This window comes from Syngnathoides biaculeatus, chromosome 7 (assembly GCF_019802595.1).
Source record: "Syngnathoides biaculeatus isolate LvHL_M chromosome 7, ASM1980259v1, whole genome shotgun sequence".
Lineage (NCBI taxonomy): Eukaryota > Metazoa > Chordata > Actinopteri > Syngnathiformes > Syngnathidae > Syngnathoides > Syngnathoides biaculeatus.
In genome coordinates this window covers 25066416-25090685 of record NC_084646.1, presented here as the reverse complement: position 1 = coordinate 25090685, position 24270 = coordinate 25066416, and the positions used below count along the sequence as shown (strand labels likewise).

The 24270-nt window shown below is 39.2% G+C and overlaps 1 protein-coding gene and 1 long non-coding RNA gene across 8 annotated transcripts in view; one reads left to right on the top strand and one right to left on the bottom strand.

The window, feature by feature from the left end:
* Positions 1-23137, bottom strand: part of dmrt2b (doublesex and mab-3 related transcription factor 2b) — a 28786-nt gene extending 5649 nt beyond the window's left edge. For 2 of the 7 annotated variants that reach the window (XM_061825709.1, XM_061825713.1), the window contains exons 1-3: positions 22817-23137; positions 17677-17809; positions 2160-2238 (exon numbers count right to left, since the gene is read on the bottom strand). In XM_061825709.1, coding sequence (XP_061681693.1) covers positions 2160-2197 — 38 coding nt within the window. In that variant the 5' untranslated portion in view covers positions 2198-2238; positions 17677-17809; positions 22817-23137. Of the gene's footprint in view, positions 1-2159; positions 6457-17676; positions 17810-22816 lie in introns of those variants that run through there. The other 5 variants (XM_061825712.1, XM_061825714.1, XM_061825711.1 and 2 more) reach the window with 3 other exon arrangements.
* LOC133503780 (uncharacterized) lies at positions 20304-21447 on the top strand. The gene is made up of 3 exons (XR_009795834.1): positions 20304-20449; positions 21003-21087; positions 21370-21447. It is a non-coding gene; the product is annotated as an uncharacterized LOC133503780 (long non-coding RNA).
* Positions 23138-24270: the final 1133 nt, after the last annotated feature.

Below are 24270 nucleotides of genomic sequence, written 5' to 3'. Positions count from 1 at the left end.
CTAGGATGTTTCAATAATTCAACTCCGTTCAGGACCTCTGCAGCAAACTATCCTTATAATAATAAATTCGTGTGTCGGTGTGGAGTTACATTTTTTGACATATGCAGAGGGACTGCAACATGCAGTCCAGCAAAGATAGTGTGAGAAGTGCGCTTCCTACTGATCAGTACTTGTAACTACATTCAGGGTCAATTTTCCAAGCCGCTTATCAGAAAACTCTTGAATTCTTGGCCAGAAGCGTTGGGCCCTCATTAAACCCACTGAATCGTTCACGAAAATGAAAAAGAAAAACAAACAAATGAATAAATAAATAAATAAGGACCGGGTTCAAATCCCGGCCCCGCCTGTGTGGAGTTTGCGTGTTTGCATGAGGGGGAGACAGACAACCAGATAGATAGATAGATAGATAGATAGATAGATGGGTTTCTTTAAATTCTGACAATGAATGAAATATTCATGTATTTACTTTTGGTGTGTTTGATTTGATTCGCCACTCCGACAAAGTAAAGTTAATTATACTTTCCACTCTAGGGGAAGACCGGGAGCAAAATACCAAATTGTTCCTACTGCTGCCTAAATACGTTTCAACAATTGATCAGTGAATTTATCTAGCATGAGCAAAATGAATTTCTAAATGTGCAAAGTGAAATTTCCCCAAAATAAAATAAAGAACCAGCACGGTGTCAGTTATTAAAAGCTCTTGCAATGCCTCCATCATTATGGGAAGTCCACCAATTAAATAATAAAACTATGCAATGTATTTGGTTGTGACCATTCTTGTCCCATGTTTCCTTCTTACTGTTTCAACTGTGACCTGAGATTGTGTAGAGGGTCGTGCCGCTCAGTCAGCAAAAGCCAGGAGCGCTTTATTGTAGTTTGACAACATACTCCTCTCCCTACTGTTTGATCGGTCAGCATGTCTTCCTCTCTCTGCATCTTCAATCATGCAAACAACCCCAATAATCTTCCAGTGTAACTTAAAGTAAACAACAAAGAGAGATAAATGGTGAGCGAGCCACAAGGACAGCGACTTCAAATTCGTGCATTGTGCAAATGTGTAGAAGAGGTAAACACTGGAGCTTGTGCACTGGCTTTTTTTTTTTTTTTCAAACAAAATCCTGAGCTGAATTTTAAGGCTCTTTAAAGATAGGGGTAAAAACATTGGGCAGCATTTCACGATGCCTTTGCGAAAAGCTTTTAGCAGCTTTATCCACCACTTCTAAAGAGTATAGAGGATACCTGTGCAGTTATCAGCACAAGGCAGATGCCAATAAACTGACAGCTTTAGTAAAAGAGGTTTAACCTGTACCTGGGAGAGTTTTTGGGCTTTCAAGCTTGACTAAGTCACGATTGTATACATACCCCTGAAATAAGTGCACCTTCAGCCCTTTCACGCAAGACACAATGAGGCTGTTTCTGTGATGTTTTCATATGCCGGGCAAATATTGATAGTCAAAGACAGTTCATCTGTTGATGCTATATAATTTTCATTTTTAACTTGGCATACAGTAGTTATACAGTGGCTGAAATAATGTTTAAATAATAATAATAAAACATTTAATGCATCACAATTTTTCTCACCAACTAAATTTTGAAAGGTGCTATTGCCATGAGATGTTGGGAACAACCCAAGTAACCCACACATACAAAGAAACTACAACAAATAAGATCAGAAAATAAACTGTTTAATAATGTGAAATGACAAAGGGGAAAAGATCACACCTAAAATCTAGTGATAAGTAAGCAAAGCAATTTTATTTATATAGCACATTTCATACATTGTAACTCAATGTGGTTTACATGATTAAAAACATCTAAAACCAAAGAAATAAACATCTGAGACTCTATTGAGGAGAAATAAATGAAACAGCTGGACATGAACTGACTGATGGACTGATGAACATCAATTCTGTTCTCTTATTTAGAAACATTAATCATAGAAACATTTTCCTATCCTCACCAGGGATGCTGGAGCCTATCCTAGATATCTTCGGGCGAGAGGCAGGGCACACCTTGAACTGGTCGCCAGGTTATTGTGAGTATTATTATTATTTTACACTTTCGTCCTAAGTCACTGATGATGTCGCAGTGGAACAAGTGTAGTTTCTAGAAAGTGATGGTATGAATGTGAATGTGACCGCCACTGTCTTGATACTGACCTGTCATGGACTGACGATGATTTCAGGATACATCTCATCTCTCACCGAAAGTCCACTGGGATGGGCAAGCTCCAGTTCCCTGTGACCCGGAACATGATCAGAGGTAGGGAGTTTTGCACACAAGATGATTTATATGTAGATTTGAATGTATTTTTGCCAACCCACTTTTCATGCAGTTACTTGCTCACTGATAAGAAATTTAAAGGCACCCTTTCTTTTTTTTCCTAGATCAGATACCTGTATGGCAATAACAGCAAAAAAGGGAAGTTTCTAAAATGGAGTTGTTTTTCTACCAGCCAAATCAGATTCCCCTACCTCTGCATTTTTATTTCCTCTTTATTTAACAGGTTGTCTCGGGCCATCGACCAAAAAGCTATATGCTGTATATCCTTTTCAATATCCTTTTAGACATATTGCAAACCTTTCGATTGGGGCATACAGCAGTTAACATAATATTAAGGACCTCCTGGTGAAGCGCCTAAACAGCAATGGATCTTAACCGAAACAACATTTAATAGGTTCCATGAAAGATAATATTTAGCCTTTCAATATACAAGCAGTTCAAAATCGGGACAAAGCTTATCATTCAATAGCTTGAGAAAGTATGCCCATTGCTTTGATAATACAGTCCTGTATATTCACGCACATTCATAATGGTTACTAATTCATTAAGCTAATGTAAATTACTATTTTAATTACAGCCTTTTCCTGAAAAAATTATTGGATTGGATTGGAATCTGGGACACAGAGGAACGTATACAAGTCTTGTCAAGTCTTGGTTTTATTTTAGCGTGGCACTCTTTTACTCAAGAAGAGATCCTATATTACACCAGAAAGTGAATATTTACACACGGTACAGGTTGAAGAAGAATTGTATGTTATGCATTCATGAAGATCATCACGGGGTTGGATTAAAATAACCACCTTGTTTCGAGGAACTGCTTTGTGCCTTGTGAATTTTGAGAAACCTGGTATTTTTACTAAAAACTATAATTTATTTTTGACTTGTAGCAAAAGTCACTATTGATCGTACCATACTGCGGTCTGATGTGACTGTGACGATATGGCATGCTTCAATACAAGCAGCAAAAACTAAAGACATAAATTAAAATGTCATCCTCAGCAGTTGTCCCACATTTAAGATATTAATTTCACATCTCACACAGTTGTGGCTTTAGAAAAGAAACAAATACATATTTTGTCAAGGAGCAGAGAGAAAGCTCGTCGTGTAAAAGAGACCATGCAGATGTTAATTACACTGTAGCCCTGTCATGTGGTTGATCATGTGACATACGTTGATAGCAGGCAGTTGCTGTCTTTCCCAGCACATTCTGCAATGCCCCACCTTCAGCTAGAAAAGTGTGACATCGTCTTGACCCCCCTCCCTGTTGACTGCATGACAGCTGAGGGGAATGTATGGCAAATACTCCCCAGGGTACATTATCGATGCACTCACGCGTCGTTTTTTTCTTCCAGTTTATATATTCATGATTCAAATAAGCATTCTCTTTTCAACTTTCATTCTAGTTCCGAGATGCTACAAAGGAAGTATTGTGGCCCCAATAAATGCTGTGATGGGGAGAATAAATGCAGTTTTATGTAAAGGGAACAATAACAGAGACAATTTGGGGAGAAAAATAGCAGTAATCACCATCAACTGCTGAAAAACTCATTAGCATACAGAAAAGAGGTTTTCCACTTTAGTGGTTCCTAATTGTCCCTTTCTCCAACTAAATGGTTTCCTCCCCCTAGATAATGATGCAGTGCCCTCCTACAACTGCAGAAAGTATCACAGATAGAGGAAGATATTGGCAGAAGTTAGGAGGGCTGTTCATTTACATGCGATTCCATTCCTTTCGCCTGCCAGCTGGCACACGAGGGGGGAAGAACGGAAAAGAAGAAGACAGATAGCATTGGGCATAGCAGGTCTTTACTTTGAAGATGAATTCTTTGAACCTCAAAGAAAAAGAAGAATAAATCTGATTGGTGTCAAGTTGAACTGTTGCAAAAATCATGAAAAGAAGAAGCCTTCATGAATTTTTTATACATGGTGGTCAAAGATGCTCAATACATCATATATTGAGCATCCTCGTTCTTTTCTTCCTCCCTTGAACTTGTTTTTTGTTGTTTTTGTTGACACTGACCACATTATTGCTGCCAATTTACTTTCACATTTAACTGCGTTGATAGATTATGATACAATTGAAGAGGCTTTCATGACAATTAAAGGCTGTGAAGGTTTTAAAAATAGAATAGATGAGGATCATTTTAATCATCCCAAAACCATCAACTAAAACAACCACAATGTAGTTCTTGAGGCAATTGATAAACTAGAAATTTTTGAAAATGTACCAAAAAAAACCCATTAAAATGTTAATCGAAAGGAGATATTTTCACACAGCAACAAGGTTTCTGTTTTGGAATCTGTCGGCGCAGACGTTTGCATGCTCTCCTCGTAAGAGCAACTTCTCTTTGAGCATTTTTATGATAATGACATTTCAAGCTTCTCTTAACAATGGGCCATAAATTTCCATACTAACTTCTCTATAGTGTGATTCTTTCAGCTTGTCCCTTTCGGGGTCGCTACAGCCTGTCATCTCAGATGAACGCATATATATGTTTGGCACAATTTTTTTTTCTTTTAAATACCGGATGCCCTTCCTGACGCAACCCTTCTCAGGGAGTGGAGCCACAACTCCTGGTTTACCAAACCAGTGCTCTAACCACTGAGCTACGGGGCCTCCTATACTAACTTCTCTATAGAGCACCTGAAATATACTGTAAGATCATACACGATTTAAAAAAAAAAAAAACTATGTTTGGGGAAACCGACGGCCCACAATGCAGAACACCTTTGAAACTGACCAGAATCATAAAACATCAGTTGAATTGTTTTTTGTGTCATTCATAAAAGTTATGTTTTAATGACTTTCTATTCTTTTCTTTTATCTTTTCTTACAAAAAACGTAAGGTGTACTAGAATACACATTATCTGTAAACTTCTTGGATTGGAACCACTTAAAAAACTACCACCGTAGTTTTGTTTCACAGATGGACCAACTCTTCTATTCATGCATACAGGCGGAACAGTGTACAACAAATCTGTCTCACAGTTTTGAGGACTCGGGTTCAAATCTGGGCTTCTTGGGTGGAGTTTGCAAGTTCTCCCAGTGCCAGCGTGGGTTTTCCACAGGTACTCCTGTTTACCACCACATCCCAGAAACATGAATGGTAGGTTAATTGAAAACTTTAAATTGCCTGTAGGTGTGAATGTGAGTGTGAAGAACTGTTTGTCTAATTGTGCCCTGCGATTGGTCAGCGACTAGTTCAGGGTATACTTGCCTCTTGCCCAGGTGGGTGAGGCTGCAGAACTCTTATGAGCTTTTTGAGAGGCGGTACAGAAAATGGATTCATACAAGAGGGAGCCACAGAGACCCGACAAATAGAATAAACAAAACCAACCCAACCAAAACAGAGAACATGACACAAAGTCATGATATCTTGGTTTTAATCTGGATTGGAATATCTCTGTGTGGAATTTTTATGTTCCTGGTGTGCTTGTTTGGGTTTTCCACATCCCCAAAATATGTTTATTGGCTTAATTAAATGCTGACTCTCACTTTCACTGGGATCATCTTCAGCAACCCTGAATCCCATTAAATTATTTAAAACTCAAGGTTCATAAAAGATACAGTTAAAATTAAGAAAATACATTAAAGACAGTTATATACTTACCTATTTAAAAAAACAACAACTTATGACACTGTCAATGTTGTGTTTATGTGTTCATGTTGAAACTGTGTTACAGCAGCTTACAACAATATTTAATGTACATTTTAGGACTAAAACTTGTGCCTTGTTTTTCATGAACACTTGCTGCTGTGTTTTAATGTTAGTCATTGCGGTGGAACATGAAATGCCAGGTACTTTTTGAGGTTGTACTTGGTGTCAAAAGTCAGAGAGCCACAATAGCTCATTTTTTTTTCTAGTGTGACTTTGGCTCCCTGCACAAAGCAAGATCCAATCATTCAACTAGAACTCTGACATCAAGCTCATTAAGCACATTTGGAATGAATATAGGATAACAATTGTTGGTGACACAGGCCTTTTGGCCCAATTTGAGTAGCATGTTAACTTATAAAAGTATATTAATAATAATTTATTCATTCATTTCCCGAGCCAGTTATCCTCAAAAGGGTAGCGGGAGTGCTGGAGCCTATCCCATGTATCATTGGGCAGGAGGCGGGGTACACACTGAATTGGTGGCCAAACCAATTGCATGGCAACAGAGACAGACAACAACCGCACTCACAATCACAACTAGGGGCAATTTAGAGTGTCCAATTAATGTCGCTGTTTGTTTTTGTTTTTGGAATGTGGGGAGGAAACTGGAGTGCCCAGGGAAAACTCATGCAGGCACAAGAAGAACATGAAAATTCCACACAGGAGGCGTGGGGATTTGAACCCGGGTCCTCAGAACTGTGAGTCCAATGCTCTAACCAGTTGTGTCACCGTGCCCCCACATTAATTATAATTTGATTTAACGTTCATTTCAATCGGCGGCACGGTGTCACAGCCGTAAAGCGTTGGCTTCACAGTTCTGAGAACCCAGGTTCAATCCCGGCCCCACGTGTGTGGAGTTTGCATGTTCTCCCTGTCCCTGCGTGGGTTTTCTCCGGACACTCCGGCTTCCTCCCACATTGGAAAAACATGTAACATTGATTGAACACTCTAAATTGCCCCGAGGTGTGATTGTGAGTGCGGTTGTTGTCTGTCTCTGTGTGCCTTGCGATTGGCTGGCAATCAGTTCAGGGTGTACCCTACCTCCTACCCGTGACAGCTAAGATAGGCTCCAGTACTCCCATGACCCTTGTGAGGATAAACGGCTAAGAAAATCAATGGATGGATGGATGGATGGATAGCAAGTTCATCTAATTATAGTTAACTTTGTATCACAAATTCCAGAACCAAGAAATAAAGGGTTGAAGAAATTAATCCATCCATCCATTATTTCTTGAGGTCACAAAAGTCCTAGAGCCTATCCTAGCTATCATCGGGCAGGAGGCGGAACTGACCTGAACTTTTTGCTAGCTAATGGACCTTTCCGACTGGCAATCTTCACCCCACACCTGAGCAACAGTTACCATCCGACCAACCATGACCACAATCTTCCAAAATGGCGACTGAACAGAACAGGTTTGAAGTAGATTCTCTATCGCCTATTCCCAGTAACAGTGCGGGATGTTTTTTGCCAAATGCGTCAGACTTGTCCAAGAGGGTTCTACAGAGAGGTCTCAACTATTTCACGCAAGGATATGTACATGGAATTAAGATTTTAGATGGACCAGGACGCAATGTCAGAGTTACAGCGAAAAGTTGGCGATCGATGCAAAAAAAGTTTGATGCCTCACAAACTTCATATTGAAATCCAAAAAGATAAAATAGTGGAATCGTACTGCGCACGTAAATCATTGTGAGTACTTTTTACATGGAAAGATCACGAGTAATATCATTGTCATCATGGTCTTTATAAGTGTATTCATTTGACTTGGCTCCTAATGAAACCCCGCTGTGATACAAATAGGCAAATAGACATTTGTCTTGCATGACATCGTGCATTTAGTATCACTAAGGGTTAAGGGTTTCGGCATAAAACATTACACACTTCATTCAGCAGGTCAGTGATGTGCTAACCAAGTGAAAGTTGTTCTCCTGCAATGTATAAAGCACTGATAATAATTACATCAAACTCAGAGAAGTTACTTCTCCCTCACTTACCTTCGAACATACAGCCTTGTGTTTGTTGATATTATCCACACTTAGTTGTACGTGCGCTCTTCCGCGAACCTTAAATCCATCGTAAACACTTCGTCAACTGTGTTTTAGGCTTTGGAAAATGAATCATCCGGGCCCCTTGTAACCTAGCCGGATATCTTTCATCAGAATTGCATGTTCCCCAAGAGCATCTGAGGACCATTTTCTTCGTAACATTAACTTTTCAAAGCGCACGCGACCATTAACCAGTGTTGCTTGTGTTACATGACGACAAGAGGGGCGGATCAAGCCAGGGGTTAAGACAATGTGGCTATCTGATTGGCTATTATTGTACGAGTGTTTGACAGGTCGGAAATGTCCATTGCGGGGCACATTGAAACATACGACCAGTCACACTCACATTCATACCTAGATGATCTGGAGTCTTCAATTAACCTCCCATCCCTGTTTTGGGGATGCGGGAGGAAACCAGTGTGTCTGGAGAAAACTGATTTAGTCATGGGGAAAACATGCAAACTCCAGACAGAAAGGGGTCGGGATTTGAACTCTGGTCCTCAGAAGTATGAGGCAGAAGCTCTAACCATTCGTTCACCGTGCCACTGGTTAAAGAAATTACTGAGCCAATTATCGCATGATTATTGTGGATAACCACATGGACAAATGGATGCTTCGCCATGTTCTAATTACTTTTAACTAATTGGATTATGTAAAGCAAGTCAAAACCCAGTCTTACTGGCAGTTCCAAGAAACAACTGGGTCAGTGCTGTCAGCCCTGTTGTCAGGCCAGTGACCTTATTCATGCTGTGAAAAGGTAAAAACCGAGACCCACTGGTGGTGTGATTCATACTAGCTGGATGTCAGACTGAATAAATTCAGCTCATTCATCTGCAGAGTGGTTGAATACTTAGTATACTAAAATATGTATCGTAGATTTGCAATGTTTTGTATGCATCAAAACACAGCATACTTAATAGCCTATGCTCAATGATAACCCATTACACTCTTTATACTGCTAGTTTCCTTGAGGCTCTTGCAATATCCTCATATATTCATCCATATAGTTGACTTTCAGACAGTTTCCTTAATGCTAATACTAATTAGCCTCGATATTGCAGTACTATAACCCTGTAAGCAACATATTTTACACAAACTATCTAGCGGACAAAATAAGGGTGTTCACAGTAATATAGTCTTTATCGTCTGCATAGAATGATTAATAATAGTGTCATAACAATACATTGGAGAGAGGAGTTAAGATTAAGCAGTGGTACATCTTCTTAGGAACATCTCTTATGATGTAAAATTCAAGTTATGAAACGCCTCTTCAGAAACATATTGTCTCTAGTAACGAAGGAAAATTCAGGATATGAAAGGCAAAAATATTCGCAGCCCCCAAATTCCACCAAACGTACACATCCTTTATCTTGGTTTGTAAGGGGTACGATAGAGCTTCTCTCCCATTGGCTATCGCCTAGCATCTTCCTGACATCCCATTGGCTAGCAGGGACCTCAATCTTTACTCATGATGCCCTATTCCCTTTGAAACTCGAGAGTCACTGAATCAGACACTTTCACATGCTATCACACATTGGTAAAGTACAACTTTTTTGTGAGATTTCATTTGTGTTTATTGCAAGTTTATTCATCTTTCTTCACCATGGGCCCCAAGAAACTTTGGTAGAATTAAGTTCTGTGCATGCACCTATTAGTACATATGTTTTCTTTCAGCTGTCAAAGTTTGCCTCCTCCTCCGTCCCCCACGGTGCTTTTTGCTTGTCTCTTAGCCTTCTCTTCGTGTAGTTGCCCAACGCCAAAAGTAGCAGTTAGTTAGTGTTGCCACTGTTATCTTGAAAATTGAGCTTAAAAGTAACTTTTTGCTTACTTTCAGCAGCTGCCACAAGAAAAGAATATCACTTCTCCGCAGTACAAAAAAAGCACCCAATATTTGGTAATGTACACCACACAAGTTACAGAATGATGTCATCAACATGAACCACTAATTTAAATTGTGTAGTTGAAGCCAAATTAAATTAGGAACTTAATGCAGACTTGACATACCAAATTCAGTAAGAACATAAACATGGAAACAAGCACACTGTTCTCAGTACACTTCTCTAAAGTCTCTAGATAGATAGATAGATAGATAGATAGATGCTGACTGCAGTCCATGAAGGCAACAATTGCATGTACGTGTCTTTGTTTGTGCATCTATATTGGGCATGGACACATCCACACACAAACAAGCAATTTCTCTCGCCATTGTAATTTTGATGTGACAAGTGACAAGATTACGCAACTGTATAACGCGCAAAGCTCTGGGTGATTGACGGGAGAAGAAGCCGTGCAGAGCAGTTAAACCAGCCTACCATACTACCAACAGAGGAGAAAGTCCTAAATATCGTCAAAATTCAAGCTAAGGATTGCAAGTCCTTCTGTGAGTCAGTCCTTATTGTAAGCCCATTTATTCACTTCAGTACGAATAATTAACCCACAATGCATCGCACACTGAACACAGCAATAAAACTGAATTCTTAATGTGTAAGTAAAAAGGTCAGAACAATCGAATACAAATTTTACTATGAAAAATAACAAAAAAATAGTGTGGCAACAGTGAAATCGAGCATTTCTTTGCACTCTTATAAAGCTGTTACATCCCTGCGAAATGTATAATAAACAATCAACTCCTAATCGCTTCGTGGGTTTAATGATCGTGATCAGTAAAATTCTTATACTGCATATGTAAATGACTAGTCTGCTCTTTGTATGAATCACCATCCATAAATTTGAACTTAGTGAGCGATATAGATGACTCAAAAGTAAAAGTTGTTATGGAAAAGTAACTGTAGTCTGACTTCTTTCTCAGGAAAAGTAACATGTTACTTTGCTTGTTACTCAAAATGACAGTATTTTGGAATTATAAAGTAACTTGTTACTGTCATGATTGGTTGCGAGTCATTTTTGGTTCTTTATTTTGACATTGTTGCAGTTATGTTTCCTGTGTTTTGTCCTTTTTTGTTTCCGGGCTGGGAATGGTCAAGTGTGCTGAGGTCGCGACACAGTCGTCCCCCCATTCCTCATTACCTACTGTACAGTATTTAACCTCAGGTCTGACTTCCATTCCTCGCCATCATGGTCTTGTTACTTTCATGGTACTGATGAGATTTGCCTTGTATTCCCCGTTGCTCCAATTGCTCGCTTTAACTTTTATTCCTTCCCCTAGTTGAACTTTTGGTCTGGTTCCTAGTACTCACTAGTGATTTTCAGTTCATTACTCTGTTGGAACTTTTTGTTTTTGTTTGGACTCATTGCTATTTATTTTAGCTCTTTTTCAGGCCCGCTGTGAAGAGAGCTCAGTCGCTGCCACGCCCGATCCTCAGCTATTTTGACACTCTGTTTCATTGAAGATTGTTTTGCAACTTTGAAGTCAGTGTCAGGTTTTGGGTATAATTTTTGCCTCAATCATTACAAAAGTACTTGATTATGGAGTGCTGCTTTGCCTTTGTTTTTTTGCGGGACAGCAGGAAACGTTACAAGAAATTGAAGGTTTTGAGCTATGAGTGTGGTCAACATATTAAGTTGTATCTCACATCTTCATTGATCCAATGTAATAAATTTATATTTTTCAGTGATAGATATACATAATGTCCTAAAAAATAATTTGTGTTGTACTGCGGGAAAGGTAGACGGAGTAGGTCTGTCAAACTTTTTGAACCTCTTTAAAGCATAAAACTGAGTAACAACACCACTGCTTGTTGAGCATATTTTAAGAAACCCAAGTTGGAGAAATTATAATGAGACATGGCCATTTTGTTGTTTCAGGTATTTTTAGAAATGTGGAAGCATTTCACATTTGATCTGCACAAACAAGTTGAAAGGGGAATTTTCTCAGCGTGAGCTTTTTTTGTGTTTCATGTTCTTACTCATCCATAAAATCACCATTTCATCTAAAATGTAAATGCAGACGAGTGAATATAAAGTAGAAAAAAGAGAAATAGGAATGGATACGGAAGATACGTTCTATCATGTTAAGTGAAAGAGAGGTTGCATAAAAAGAAAAAAAGGAGGAATGACAGGGAACTGTGGAAGTGCTCTGTGAAAAAGGCAGATTGGAAGACAGTCTATGTGTGCGCTTGGATGCATTTGGTTGCCGAAGGTGTGGCACATGTGCATCTGAAGTGAGAGGTCATTGCGATCACTCTGTATCTCAGTTAAATGTCATTCTTTGATGAGTCCGGACATGGTCGACGTGTCCTTTGTGATTGTCACTCTGATGTGACATGCAAACATTGCGGTCTTGTTTACTCATTGACCTATATCTGCCCAAAAGTGTGTGTCTGTGTGTGTGTGTGTGTGTGTGTGGGGGGGGGGGCACTCATACATTCTTTCTCTGTAACATGCCTGTTGTCATTGCTGTGATGTCACCGAGGATGAGAAAAATCATATAAATGGAAAATCATCTCAGAAATATTAGATAAACAGGACTTGTGATTGGTGTTCGAGAACATGTCACACACTGTTCAGCTTATATGAAACAAACAAAGTGGAGCTGTTCCCAGCAGATACACATGGGGGCAATTCATATCAGTGAGAGCGAGCGCACAATCACCAAGCTGCAGGGGACAACAAAGCTGTGACGAGAAACAAGGTCATCATGGAAACCTTTTGACTCGAACTACATACGTCGACTCACCATTATTCACAAAGAAAATGGGTCATGACAAATTCATGCAAAGATTCCTCAACATGAGTCACGTTATGTACTCTATGTACATACTGTATGCATGTATTTCATCAAGCTACTGGATTTCAGTTTTTAGCGTTCATATGTAATGCAGTTAAAGCTCGAGGCTTTCAAGTGATATTTTGTTCTATTACTGGTAGTCCCCTTGTATCCATATGAAATAAAAATATATTTAGACTTAACAAGATTCATTAAAATTGTACTCTGCAGCATGTTAGTTAGTACAGTCGTATATTACCAATAATTAATGAACCTATAACATCCCCCATCCATTATCAGAGCCTCTTATCTTCAAAAGTGTCACAGAAAGGCTGGAGCAAATCCCAGTTATCTTCGGTTAGGAGGCGGGGTACACCCTGAACTGGTTGCCATCCAGTCACAGGGCACATATTAATTAGTAAGTAATTATAGGCAAGTAGGAACAGACCTGTCAAAAATACACAATTCTTCTGGCCAAATCAGTCAAGCTGCACATTTGGTACAGTCATTCAAACAGAGGCATTAAGGGACAGTGCTGCCACTCCATTGGAACTGCTGTCTCCTACGTGTTTGACCAATGTACTTCTAAGATTTCATGTCTTCCTTTTAGGGAGAGATCAATCATTTTACTTTCACTGGAAATTATTGGGTGGTCATGCACTTAAGATGCCAGCATGAATGTAAAGTTCCTAAACATGTGATGCATAATACCAAACACAACACATGATTCTATGTTCCAGCTCATAGGCTGAGTCTTAATTGTTAGTATCTGAATATTAGTGCATCTATCCATGAGCCACTAAGAGCAAATATTATAAGACAGCCCACTTTTAATTGCAATTACCAAGGTTGGCGAACCTCTCGAACAAGTGCTCTTCAAAGTAAAAGTAAATCTGGAAGAAAAAAAAATCGAGCACTTTTAGGTGCCTCATAGGGATCTGTCCTTGTTAACCCAATACTTTGTGCAGAGAAAACACATGTCATGCTTGGACTCCTCCTGATAAGAATACATGGGAACACTCGGCAACCAACATTTGTTTTTCCTCCCCCCATCTGCTCTCAGCTGACCTGGTTATGTTACAGATGCGTCCTTTGCTGTTGCATTTTTCATGATGAAATAGGCAGCCCCTTGATGACTTTCCATTTGAAATTCACGTACTATTTCAAAGTCGACTTCTCTGGGCAAGAGCCTTCTGTCCCTCTTTGAAATTATAATAGGGCCATGTGGAATTACAGATGCGGGTGAGGAAAGTATGGAGGAGTCACGGTGTGGCTGATGGGTGCAGGTTGATGTGGATGCAGCGCTTCTGAATGCAAGGATGAGAGAAAAAAAATCTGGGAAGACCAGTTGCTGGCAGAACTGAGGGAATAGTGTGATGGAAGAATGAATGTAAGTTTGACACACCGTGATAAACATGAGAAAATATATTACAGGATGAAATGAAATAGTAAAAAGGTGTCAGAGAGGGTGAGGTGAGAGAATAATACAGAATAAGGAAAATCAAATAAATATAGACATGGAGAAGTACAGTATGTAGCAAAGAAGGCATGGAATCGAGTACAGAGAAGTTGAATACATCGGCTGCAGTTTTCCCTGGGGGGGGTTCAAAGATCCCTGCAGTGACAGGGGCCTACAAAACATAGCAGACCAACTATCAACCATACACTTCATACCTCAGGCATTTAGAAACAGTTACCATCTGCTGAAGAAACCCTTGGAGGATTCATCGGTTTTCATTCAAAGTACATTTATATTCATCGCCATGAAATTTATATTCATGCTTAGCATGCAACATTAAGACATTATGCATCATGGCATGTACAGTCTGGTGTTGTTATGCGTGATTTGTCTATGTGTTGAGTCTAACTGAATATGATTTGACTTGCTGCAGTGAATTTTAGAGCTAAAGAAAATGGAGGAATGCATTGTGAAGTGACAAAGGTTTGAATTGGATGAAACACACATTAACAAAGTCAACAAAAATAACACTGAGAAATTACCCCTTAAACCTTTTTTTAACCTGTTCTGATGTCACCTTTTTAAAAACAATTTAATTGTAATTGAATTTCCTGATTATAATGCCTTAAGGAGAAATTCCATTTACACTTTGCTGCCTGCCTACACCACACAGAGAACCAGATTACACACAGAGATGGCAAGGCGATGCTTTCTCCTAATGGATCCTGCCTTGAATTATAAATACAGTATACCATTGTTCACGTACAGTATGTGCTTTAAAGTTTCAGAAGGACTATTGCATAACCATGGTACTCTTAAAATGAATCTATCTCTGATGTCATGAGATAAATGATGTGTGAAATTTTCCAACAGGTGCGTCCGGATAAATTCATTGAAAAGATTTCATCATTTACCAGATGAAATGCTTCAGTTGGCAGACAAAGGCCACAAAACGGCAGTGAACTAAGGGTTTGTATTTGTCTACATTTGATCACAGACATAGTATTAGATATTACATTACACCACAATCAAGATACTGTATATTGAAGCTGTAGCTGCAGTCAAGTGTCATCAGCATTTAAAAATACAGAATCGCTACCCATTCTTTAGCGTTTCACCAAAGAGGCTCTCTATGTTGAAATTCTTTATATCCTTCAAAATCGCAGGAATCTTACTATCCATCCATCCATCCAATTTCTGAGCCACTTATCCTCACGAGGGTCATGGGAGTGCTGGATCTTATCCCAGATGTCAACGGGCAGGAGGCGGGGTACACCCTGAACTGGTTGCCAGCCAATTGCAGGGCACATAGCAACAAACAGCCACATTGACAATTACACCTAGGGGCAATTTAGAGTGTCTAATTAATGTTGCATGTTTTTGGGATGTGGAAGTAAACCGGAGTGCCCAGAGAAAACCCTCACAGGCACAGGTAGAACATGCAAAGTCCACACAGGGAGGGCCGGGATTGAATCCGGGTCCTCAGAACTATGAGGCCAACACTTTCCAGCTGCGCCACAATGTCGCCTAGGATTATTACTATTAAGTAAAAATATACCAGGGGTGTTAAAACCTATTTTAGCTTCTGGGATTTGACCCCAAGTGGAGCGGACTAGTATATCTGTGGCTTTATAATCTATAAATAATGGTAATTAATAGGATAATAAACAGAAGTAGGACCAAGTCACTGCTGGTCTATGCCCTCAAGTCCTGAGTCAATTCCCAAGTCAAGTCACAAGTCCGACTCTCTGAGTTTCAAGTCCTTTCAAGTCATTTTAACAACACAATAAAATTTATTTTAAAATATTAAAATATTATATGTACACATTATATACTGTGTTTATAAGTTTAATATATTAGAAAATACTATGAAAAGATGATGCTATGACTTCCTTTTTCTCACTTTGTTTTTTAAGTGAAATTAAATAAACCTGTCACAAATGAGAATTTGTCCTGCAGTTAGTAATCAGCTATTCTACTGATAATTAAATACTAAAAAAAGAATCAAATATAAGTATAAATGTATGTAAATGTAGTTCTGCTTTGTTAAAGGACAATTATGAACACACAAGGGAAAATTAGGCATTTCACTTAATGAACGACCAAATGTTTTCCTCTTTCAGATTATCAATATTTTTTCAGTTTTCACATTATCCATATAGCAGGAAACATTATTTTCTCATCTACAAACGTTTCTAGTGATACAATTTCCGGACTGTAGCTTCATATTTTAAAAGATGCTAGATATGTGCTTATTGATAAATATATTGAATGAAAATTGAAATGGAAGACTAATTCTCGAGGACACTACACTGACAAAACTAGACGGTGATAAACAATCTGCTGTGAAACTATAAGAAGCAATGCAAGAAGAAAGAAAACAAGGACAAAGTCCCGTGCCAATGAGTGGAGGGTGCAATAAGATGTGCGTTTATCCCTTTTTTTTTCTGAAACAAAATATTAAATGGTTTCCTATACTATGTACAAAAATATTAGAGCAAACCTGCAAGGAATAACCATCTGTTAGAAGACTTCAAGGAATGATGTGGGAATAGAGAGACATCTTCTGTAAGCCAAAGTGCTCTCGTTTTCCTTGTGTGACTCATCAGCACCACAATGAATACAAATACTAATTAAAAAATATATGCTAACTCCCCTTTTACAGTGTGTGACTTCAAACAAAATCCGATGATGCAGTGGAAACTATATTTAATTTAAGAATAAACATTTTACCGTATTCAACTCCACGTTAAGTGGTAGGTGGTAAATAACTGTTTTACAGTAGGTTAGTGCCAACACTGGTGTTATTAAGTGACTGTCAATACAAGTTTATAGTAAATTAATGGCAACGGTGTTGTGCCTCTTGCTGCTACACTACCGTTACTTAAGTTCCATCTCTACTTTGTCATCAATTGTTTTTTGCCATCATCACTATCATTTGTACTGGAAAAGAAAAAAATGAAGCTTACTCATCCCTAAAATCTTCAAAGTGAGATATTTATGCATAAAATGACAACAGGTGAAGTGAGCTGAATTTAAATCGAGTGCTGGTATAAAAAAAACTTAGCAATGTGAGGCAGGCACAGATGCTGCCATACACAACTTTTTCCTGCACACTCACGCTTGCCTCTTGCTTTCTACTGTGGTAGAAATGTATTCAGAGCCACTCAACAAATATTCCATATTGAGCCCATCAACTTTGCGCCGCTCCCGGAATAAAACAACCCTTTCCCTTTGGTTGTGTGTCAGCCCTCTCAATGTGCCGGCGTGACACATTCTTAATTATATCACATTAGCCGCCATATCACGTGGAAAGGCATCTGAGTAAAAGAGTCACTAAACACATTTGGCCTCCAGCTTTGTCCTGTGGGTGTTTGGAGTCGAACTCCCATGGGTGAGTGTGTCAGTGAGTCAGTGTGTTACTACACACGATTTGCATGTGCACGAGTGTATCAATGTGCCTAACAAGCCATGATAGCTAGCACACATTTGAGTACGTTAATAGTCACAAAGAAGGTCTGTATGAACAGATGTGCGTGTGTGTGTGTGTGTGATGTACCCACTTTCTCTTGGACATGTAGCATAGAATGTTGCAGTAATGTCTAGTAGGTATACTGTTATATCCACAGATGTACATCACCCAGAGGATTCGTTCCATCACAGCCAGTTCCCCACTGCTCAGCCTTTTTTTGTGGTCTGCACGCAGAAGTAATCAAAATAAGTCATTTGAAAGATAATTACCATAATTTCTCGAAAATAATGAGCAAATTTTGACAAAAATATTTTCAAAAAGTTAATAGAGCACATTACATTTATGTATGGATAAAAAATAAAAATTCCAATCACATTGTATAGTTGTATACAGGTACATACAGTGTTAAAAAAATGGTGTACATATACGTTTCGATATGATATTCAGTGTCTTATGTTACACATTGATATTTATCACGGTAATGTGTGCCCACAGCCTGAACTCTATGACCTCCTCGGGGAGCTTGCATTTTACGGTTGTTAGCATGACATGTTTGTTGCTACTGCACCAAAGATCAGAAACTACTGCCCAGGAGTTTGTTTTAACTTAAACCAAGACAAAAAATGTCGAATACAACGGCTAGTTGTGCAGCTACTTTTAAAAGAAATGGTCTGCAGTCTGAAACAACAATAGCCCGCCTCAATGGCTTCAGGTGGGTGTAAAAACAACATGAGCTCAAACTACGTAATACGAGCATCAAGGGCACATGAAAAAAAAAACGGGAGAGCGCACACAATTGAAATGGTCGCTTCTTTTTAAATGTGCCCATTATCCTCATTTCTACGTAGTTTAAGAACACGTTGTTTTGATAAGCCACCTGACGCCATTGGAAAAGTATGGCGTCAGGTGGGCGAGAGGCTGCGCTGCGGATCCAAAACTCTTGGGATTAAAATTTTTTTTTCCCCACAAATACATACCATGGATGACACAGAGGATGACATGCTATGGGAGCAAAATAGGATCCCTGTTCATGAATTCAGGAATCACCAGAACTGGACCAAGTCACCAAAGATAACTTTGATGGATATTTTTCAGATTGGAGATGAGCTAGATGTTGCTTTTGAAGTCTTGGCCAAGGATGTGTAATGTAGAGGATAAACTGCACCATGCACAAACATTTTATGCACAAATACAGTGAAGAAAATAAGTATTTGAACACCCAGCTATATTGCAAGTTCTCCCATTTGGAAAACATTGAAGGGGTCTGAGATTTTCATCGTAGGGGCATGTCCACTGTGAGAGAAATAATTAAACAGAAAAGTCCAGAAATCGCTATGTATGATTTTTAACAATTTATCTGTGTGCTATAAATAAGTATTTGAACACCTGTCTATCAGATAGAATTGTGACCCTCAAAGACCTGTTACTCCGCCTTTAAAAGTCCACCTCCACTCGATGTATTTTCCTGAATCAGATGCACCAGTGTGAGGTCGTTAGCTGCATAAAGACACCTGTCCACCCAATACCATCAGTAAGACTCAAACATGTAACATGGCCAAGACCAAAGAGCTGTCCAAAGACACAAGAGACAAAATTGTACAACTCCACACGGCTGGAAAGGGCTACGGAGAAATTGCCAAGCAGCTTGGTGAAAAAAGGTCCATTGTTGGAGCAAACATTAGAAAATGGAAGAAGCTAAACATGATGGTCAAGCTCAATCAGAGTGTACATTGGTAGAAATGTTTTCCTGATTTTTTTTAAAAGTCAACTTTGGGGGTGCGCATTATACTTCAGGACACATTATACCTGAGAAGTTATGGTACTGTTGTCCCTTGAGATTTATCCAGCAGTCAATTTTCTTGAATGCTTATCCTGACTAGGGTCATGGCATACTGGAGCTTATCTCAGCTGACTTTGGGCGAGAAACAGGGCACACCCTGAACTGGTTGCCAGGGAACGTGTAAACAACTATTCGCACACACATTCACACCTATTGGCAATTTTGGTCTTCCATTAACCTACTGTGCATATTTTTGGGATGGGAAGGAAACTAGAGTACCCAGAAAAAAACTCACATTGACACAAGGAGAACATGCAAACTCCAAATAGGTGGGCCGGATTAGAACCCAGGTCTTCAGAACTGTAAGGCAGATGTCCTAACCAGTCGGTCACCCTTTGCGCCCCCCTTGAGATTACCTCATAATTTTCAAATCTAACTGATAGGGTTTGTTTCCGCATATAATCTCTCTATCAAACTAGTCTGTAATCTTGTGGGAGATACTTGTCGAAACAGCATGGCTACACTGTTGACTTCATAACCTCTGTAATCACGGACTGCACACACACACACACACACACACCACACACACACACACCACACACACACACACACACACACACACACACAAATATTTTTATACGACACAGAGCCAGGACTGCTTGTTCAAATGTTCCTTTGACGTCATTCTGCGTCATGTAGCTTTGGGATTTTTGAAAAGTAATACATTTCTGAGCTGTGCTGCATTGAGTTGTTCAAAGGATTTTAAATAGACATAGCCATGGTTTAAATACAAATTAGCTCTAAAAATGTTGAATTGTAGCAAGTGCAGTGATGTCAACACCCGCAAAGATGACATTTATTCATTTTAACATTCTGTTTAACTGCATGGCCACAGAGAATGGCAGATCTGTATGCTTTGTGCTAAAACAGTTCTGCTGTGTGCAAGGCAGTTTGAAATACTCCCTCTCCTTATTTATTTATTTATTTTATTATCATGCTGATATTTATTGAAAACGCAGCCAGACAGGAAAAAGGAGTTCGGGAACAGACGGACGCTTAAATCAGACGAGACGATCCACTAAATGTAAGTGAATTACTGAGTGGAGAAAATGAAACTAGCAAGGATTCCTATGATTATTTTATTTACTGGTTTCCTTTATTTATTTTATTACTTAGGTGTTTACACATTTATTTACCTGCATTAGTGTGAAGAGTAGTCTGTATTTCTGACTTGATTTCTGGACTTTAGCAAAGGAATCATTCTTAGTAGGCAGTACCAAAATTTGAATAGAATAAATTAAAAAAAGATGATAATCAACAATCAAACTGGTAAACAAACAAGTTGTCAAGGCAGCTTTGATTTTAAAGACTATAGCATGACAATTGCTGCAACAATAATAACAATTTTGATGTATCTGAATGTAAATATTGGATGCACATGGAGAGAAGTAGAAGTACATGAAAATAAAATGTATGAGTTGAAATCCTGTATTATGAGCCTTCCTGCAATACTATGAGTTTTCCAAGGATAATTATACAGTCATTATTGTACCATGAGAATAATACAATGATAAAACCAAACCAGGACATATAGACATTATTGCATCCCTAATAAATTCATCAAATCTATTCCACAGACAAGAAAGCAAGGATATTCCAAATGAAGAACACAGGGTTTCATGGTAGTTCCCAAAGAGAGTAATGAGTATCCCCGCTGAGCAGGTACCGTACATACCAATAAAAATTTTAGTGTTTCATAATTTCTCAATACCATGGTGCCTTGAGATACAAGTTTAATTTGTTCCCTGGCCATGCTCATAATTCCCAAAATATTTCAAATAATTTCTTTTTCATTATAATGAATGGACATTTCATTAATTCCAGCCATACCGGAAAGAATGTTTTAATGAGTAAAAAAATAGCACTACATTTTATTGTTGAAAAAAAACATACATGACCTAATGATACACTGCATTAATTCAATGGTTTTTGTGCCGTTTCTAGTGTGTTTGCCTTGGCCCCCCGGGATCAGTATCAGACAGATAGACAGTTTACAGAGTTCTCAGCTCTCAGCTCATCGGTATGGCATATACTGATAATATCAATGACACATGATAAAAATAGTACGACAGTACTGCAATTTTTTGTTAATATGTAAGCAGCACCTCAACTTAGACCCCATTTACCATTAGCATTAAGAAAAACTGAAAGGCTAAGTAAGCTATGTGTTGTTTTTTTTTTTAATACAGAAGATTATGTGTTACGTTTAGGTTGACAATAATCCTCTACTGGTAGTGGAAATAAACGTATTAAAGCCTCTTTTTGAATTATTTAATTATTGTAACTGCCAAGATTTCATTTGGTATGGAGTAAAATAGGTCACACACGTGTCACGGCACCAATATATCTGGACGTTTTTGAACATCAATTATCCATCCATCCATTTTCTTAGCCGCTTATCATCACAAGGGTCGCGGGAGTGCTGGAGCCTATCCCAGCTGTCAACGGGCAGGAGGCATGGTACACTCTGAACGGGTTGCCAGCAAATAGTAGGGCACATCGAGACGGACAACAGACACACTCACAATCACACCTAGGACCAATTTGGAGTGTCCAATAAATGTTGCATGTTATTGGGATGTTGGAGGAAACCGGAGTGCCCGGAGGAAACCCACGCAGGCATGGGGAGAACAGGCAAACTTCTCACATGGAGGGCTGAGATTGAACCTGGGTCCTGAGAACTGTGACGCCAACGCTTTCCAGCTGCTCCACTGTGCCACCCATCAATGGACCTTTCGGATCTTCAGCTACACCCCCCATAGCGACAGTTGCCATCTCCCACAATCTTCCAAAATGGCGACTGAACAGAACAGGTTTGAAGTGGATTCTCTTTCGCGTATTCCTGGTAACATTGCAGTATATTTTTTGCCAAATGCACCAGACTTGTCCAAGAGGGTTCTACAGAGAAGTCTCAACTATTTCACGCAAAGATATGTACACGGAATTAAGATTTTGGAAGGAGCAGGACACAGAGTTACAGTGAAATGTTGGCGATCGATGCCACAAGTTTGACGCCTCACAAACTTCATACTGAAATCCAACAGGATAAAATAGTGGAATGTAAAGCAGAGTGAGTACTTTTTACATGGAAAGATCACGAGTAATATTGTAGTCTTTGTAAGTGAGTGGTGTATTCATTTGACTTGGTTCGTAATTGAACCCAGTAGTCTGTCTTAAAAGTCCGATGTGATACAAATAGGCAAATAGACATTCCTCTTGCATGACATCGCGCATTTACGTATCACTAACCCGACTCTTCGGCATAAAACATTGCACACTTATTTCAGCAGGTCAGTGATACACTCACAAAGTGAAAGTTGTTCTCCTGCAATGTAAGAAGCACTGATAATAATTACATCAAACTCAGAGAAGTTACTTCTCCCTCACTTACCTTCGAACATACAGTCTTGTGTTTGTTGATATTGTCCACACTTAGTTGTACGTGCGCTCTTCCGCGAGCCTTAATCTATCGCAGACACTTCATCAACTCTGTTTTAGGCTAAAGGAATATAAGAGTTTGAGCTTAAAGTAGTTCATTAGATGTTGCTGCATCCTGCGTATGAAAGTGCGAGACTGTAAAGTGCTGAGCGTGTGACTGGTGGAACGAAACAGGGTATGTGGTGCAAGAATGGAATGTTTTAGAACAGACGGTGCTAACTGCAAGGAGGGTGCGGAGAGAGAGGACTCAGAGGCAGTTGGTGGAAAAACTACTGTCAGGAAACCACCACCAGGAGGAGCCAGCACGCGATTCTGCAGGGGAGGAGTCGGGCTAACATCCGGCGGACCAAAGGAGACCAATGAGAGAGGGCCAAGGATACCTGAAGAAGACACAGAACCAATAGTGAATCAGTAGATTGTAGTTTAAAATTGTTCTGGGAAACTCGGATGTAGAGTAGGTCGGCTGAGGGAACAGAGACGTACAGGGTTGTAATGAGAGGGACCCGAGACCCAGGTGTGTGTTGAAGGAATAAATCCACTCATGTGTGAAAATGCCGGCTTCCTGATACCTTTCTATTGCAGAACGAGCGCGCATATTGTTGGATGAGTGGCAGTTGGGTAAGGTCACAAATTGGAGTCAGATTACTAACTTAAGTTTATGATGATTTAGAAATAAAATATCCAACAAGGCTTTGGAAAATGAATTAACCGGGCCCCTTGTAACCTAGTCGGATATCTTTCATCAGAATTGCCTGTTCCCCAAGCGCATCTGGGGACCATTTTGTTCGTAACATTAACTTTTCAAAGCGCACACGACTGATAACCAGCGTTGGTTATGTTACATGACGACAAGAGGTGCGGATCAAGCCAGGGGTTAAGACAATGCGGCTATCTGAATGGGTATTATTGTATGAGTGATTGACAGATTGGAAAGGCCCATTAAGTTTTTAAAATATATTTAATTAGTGTAACAAACACGAGTAAAAAAATTATGTTGACTATCACTAAAATACATTTCGATTATCAATAATGTTGTGAAAATCATAACCACCAAGAGTAAAATGACTTGAGTAAACTCATGTTGAGACCATAATAGCATTTTTAAGCCCAGCATAAGAACACTTGTACAACTACTAAACATAAATCGACTTTGAACAACGTACTGGAGTTTGAAAAAGTTGAAGTATAAAGCAACTGCCACTCAGCACAAACAGACCCAGCGAGAATGTCCCAACAGCCCATGCTGCTTCAGGGCTGAGAGGGGACAGATGTGTTCAAATCATAATGGATGCCTTTTGCAACACTTTTTCTGCTGACAGTCACCTACTGTGACTGGAATATGAATCAGTCTTCCACAGCACTAAAATAAACTGGATTTTTACTTGTGCACGTTCTTTTTGCCATGTC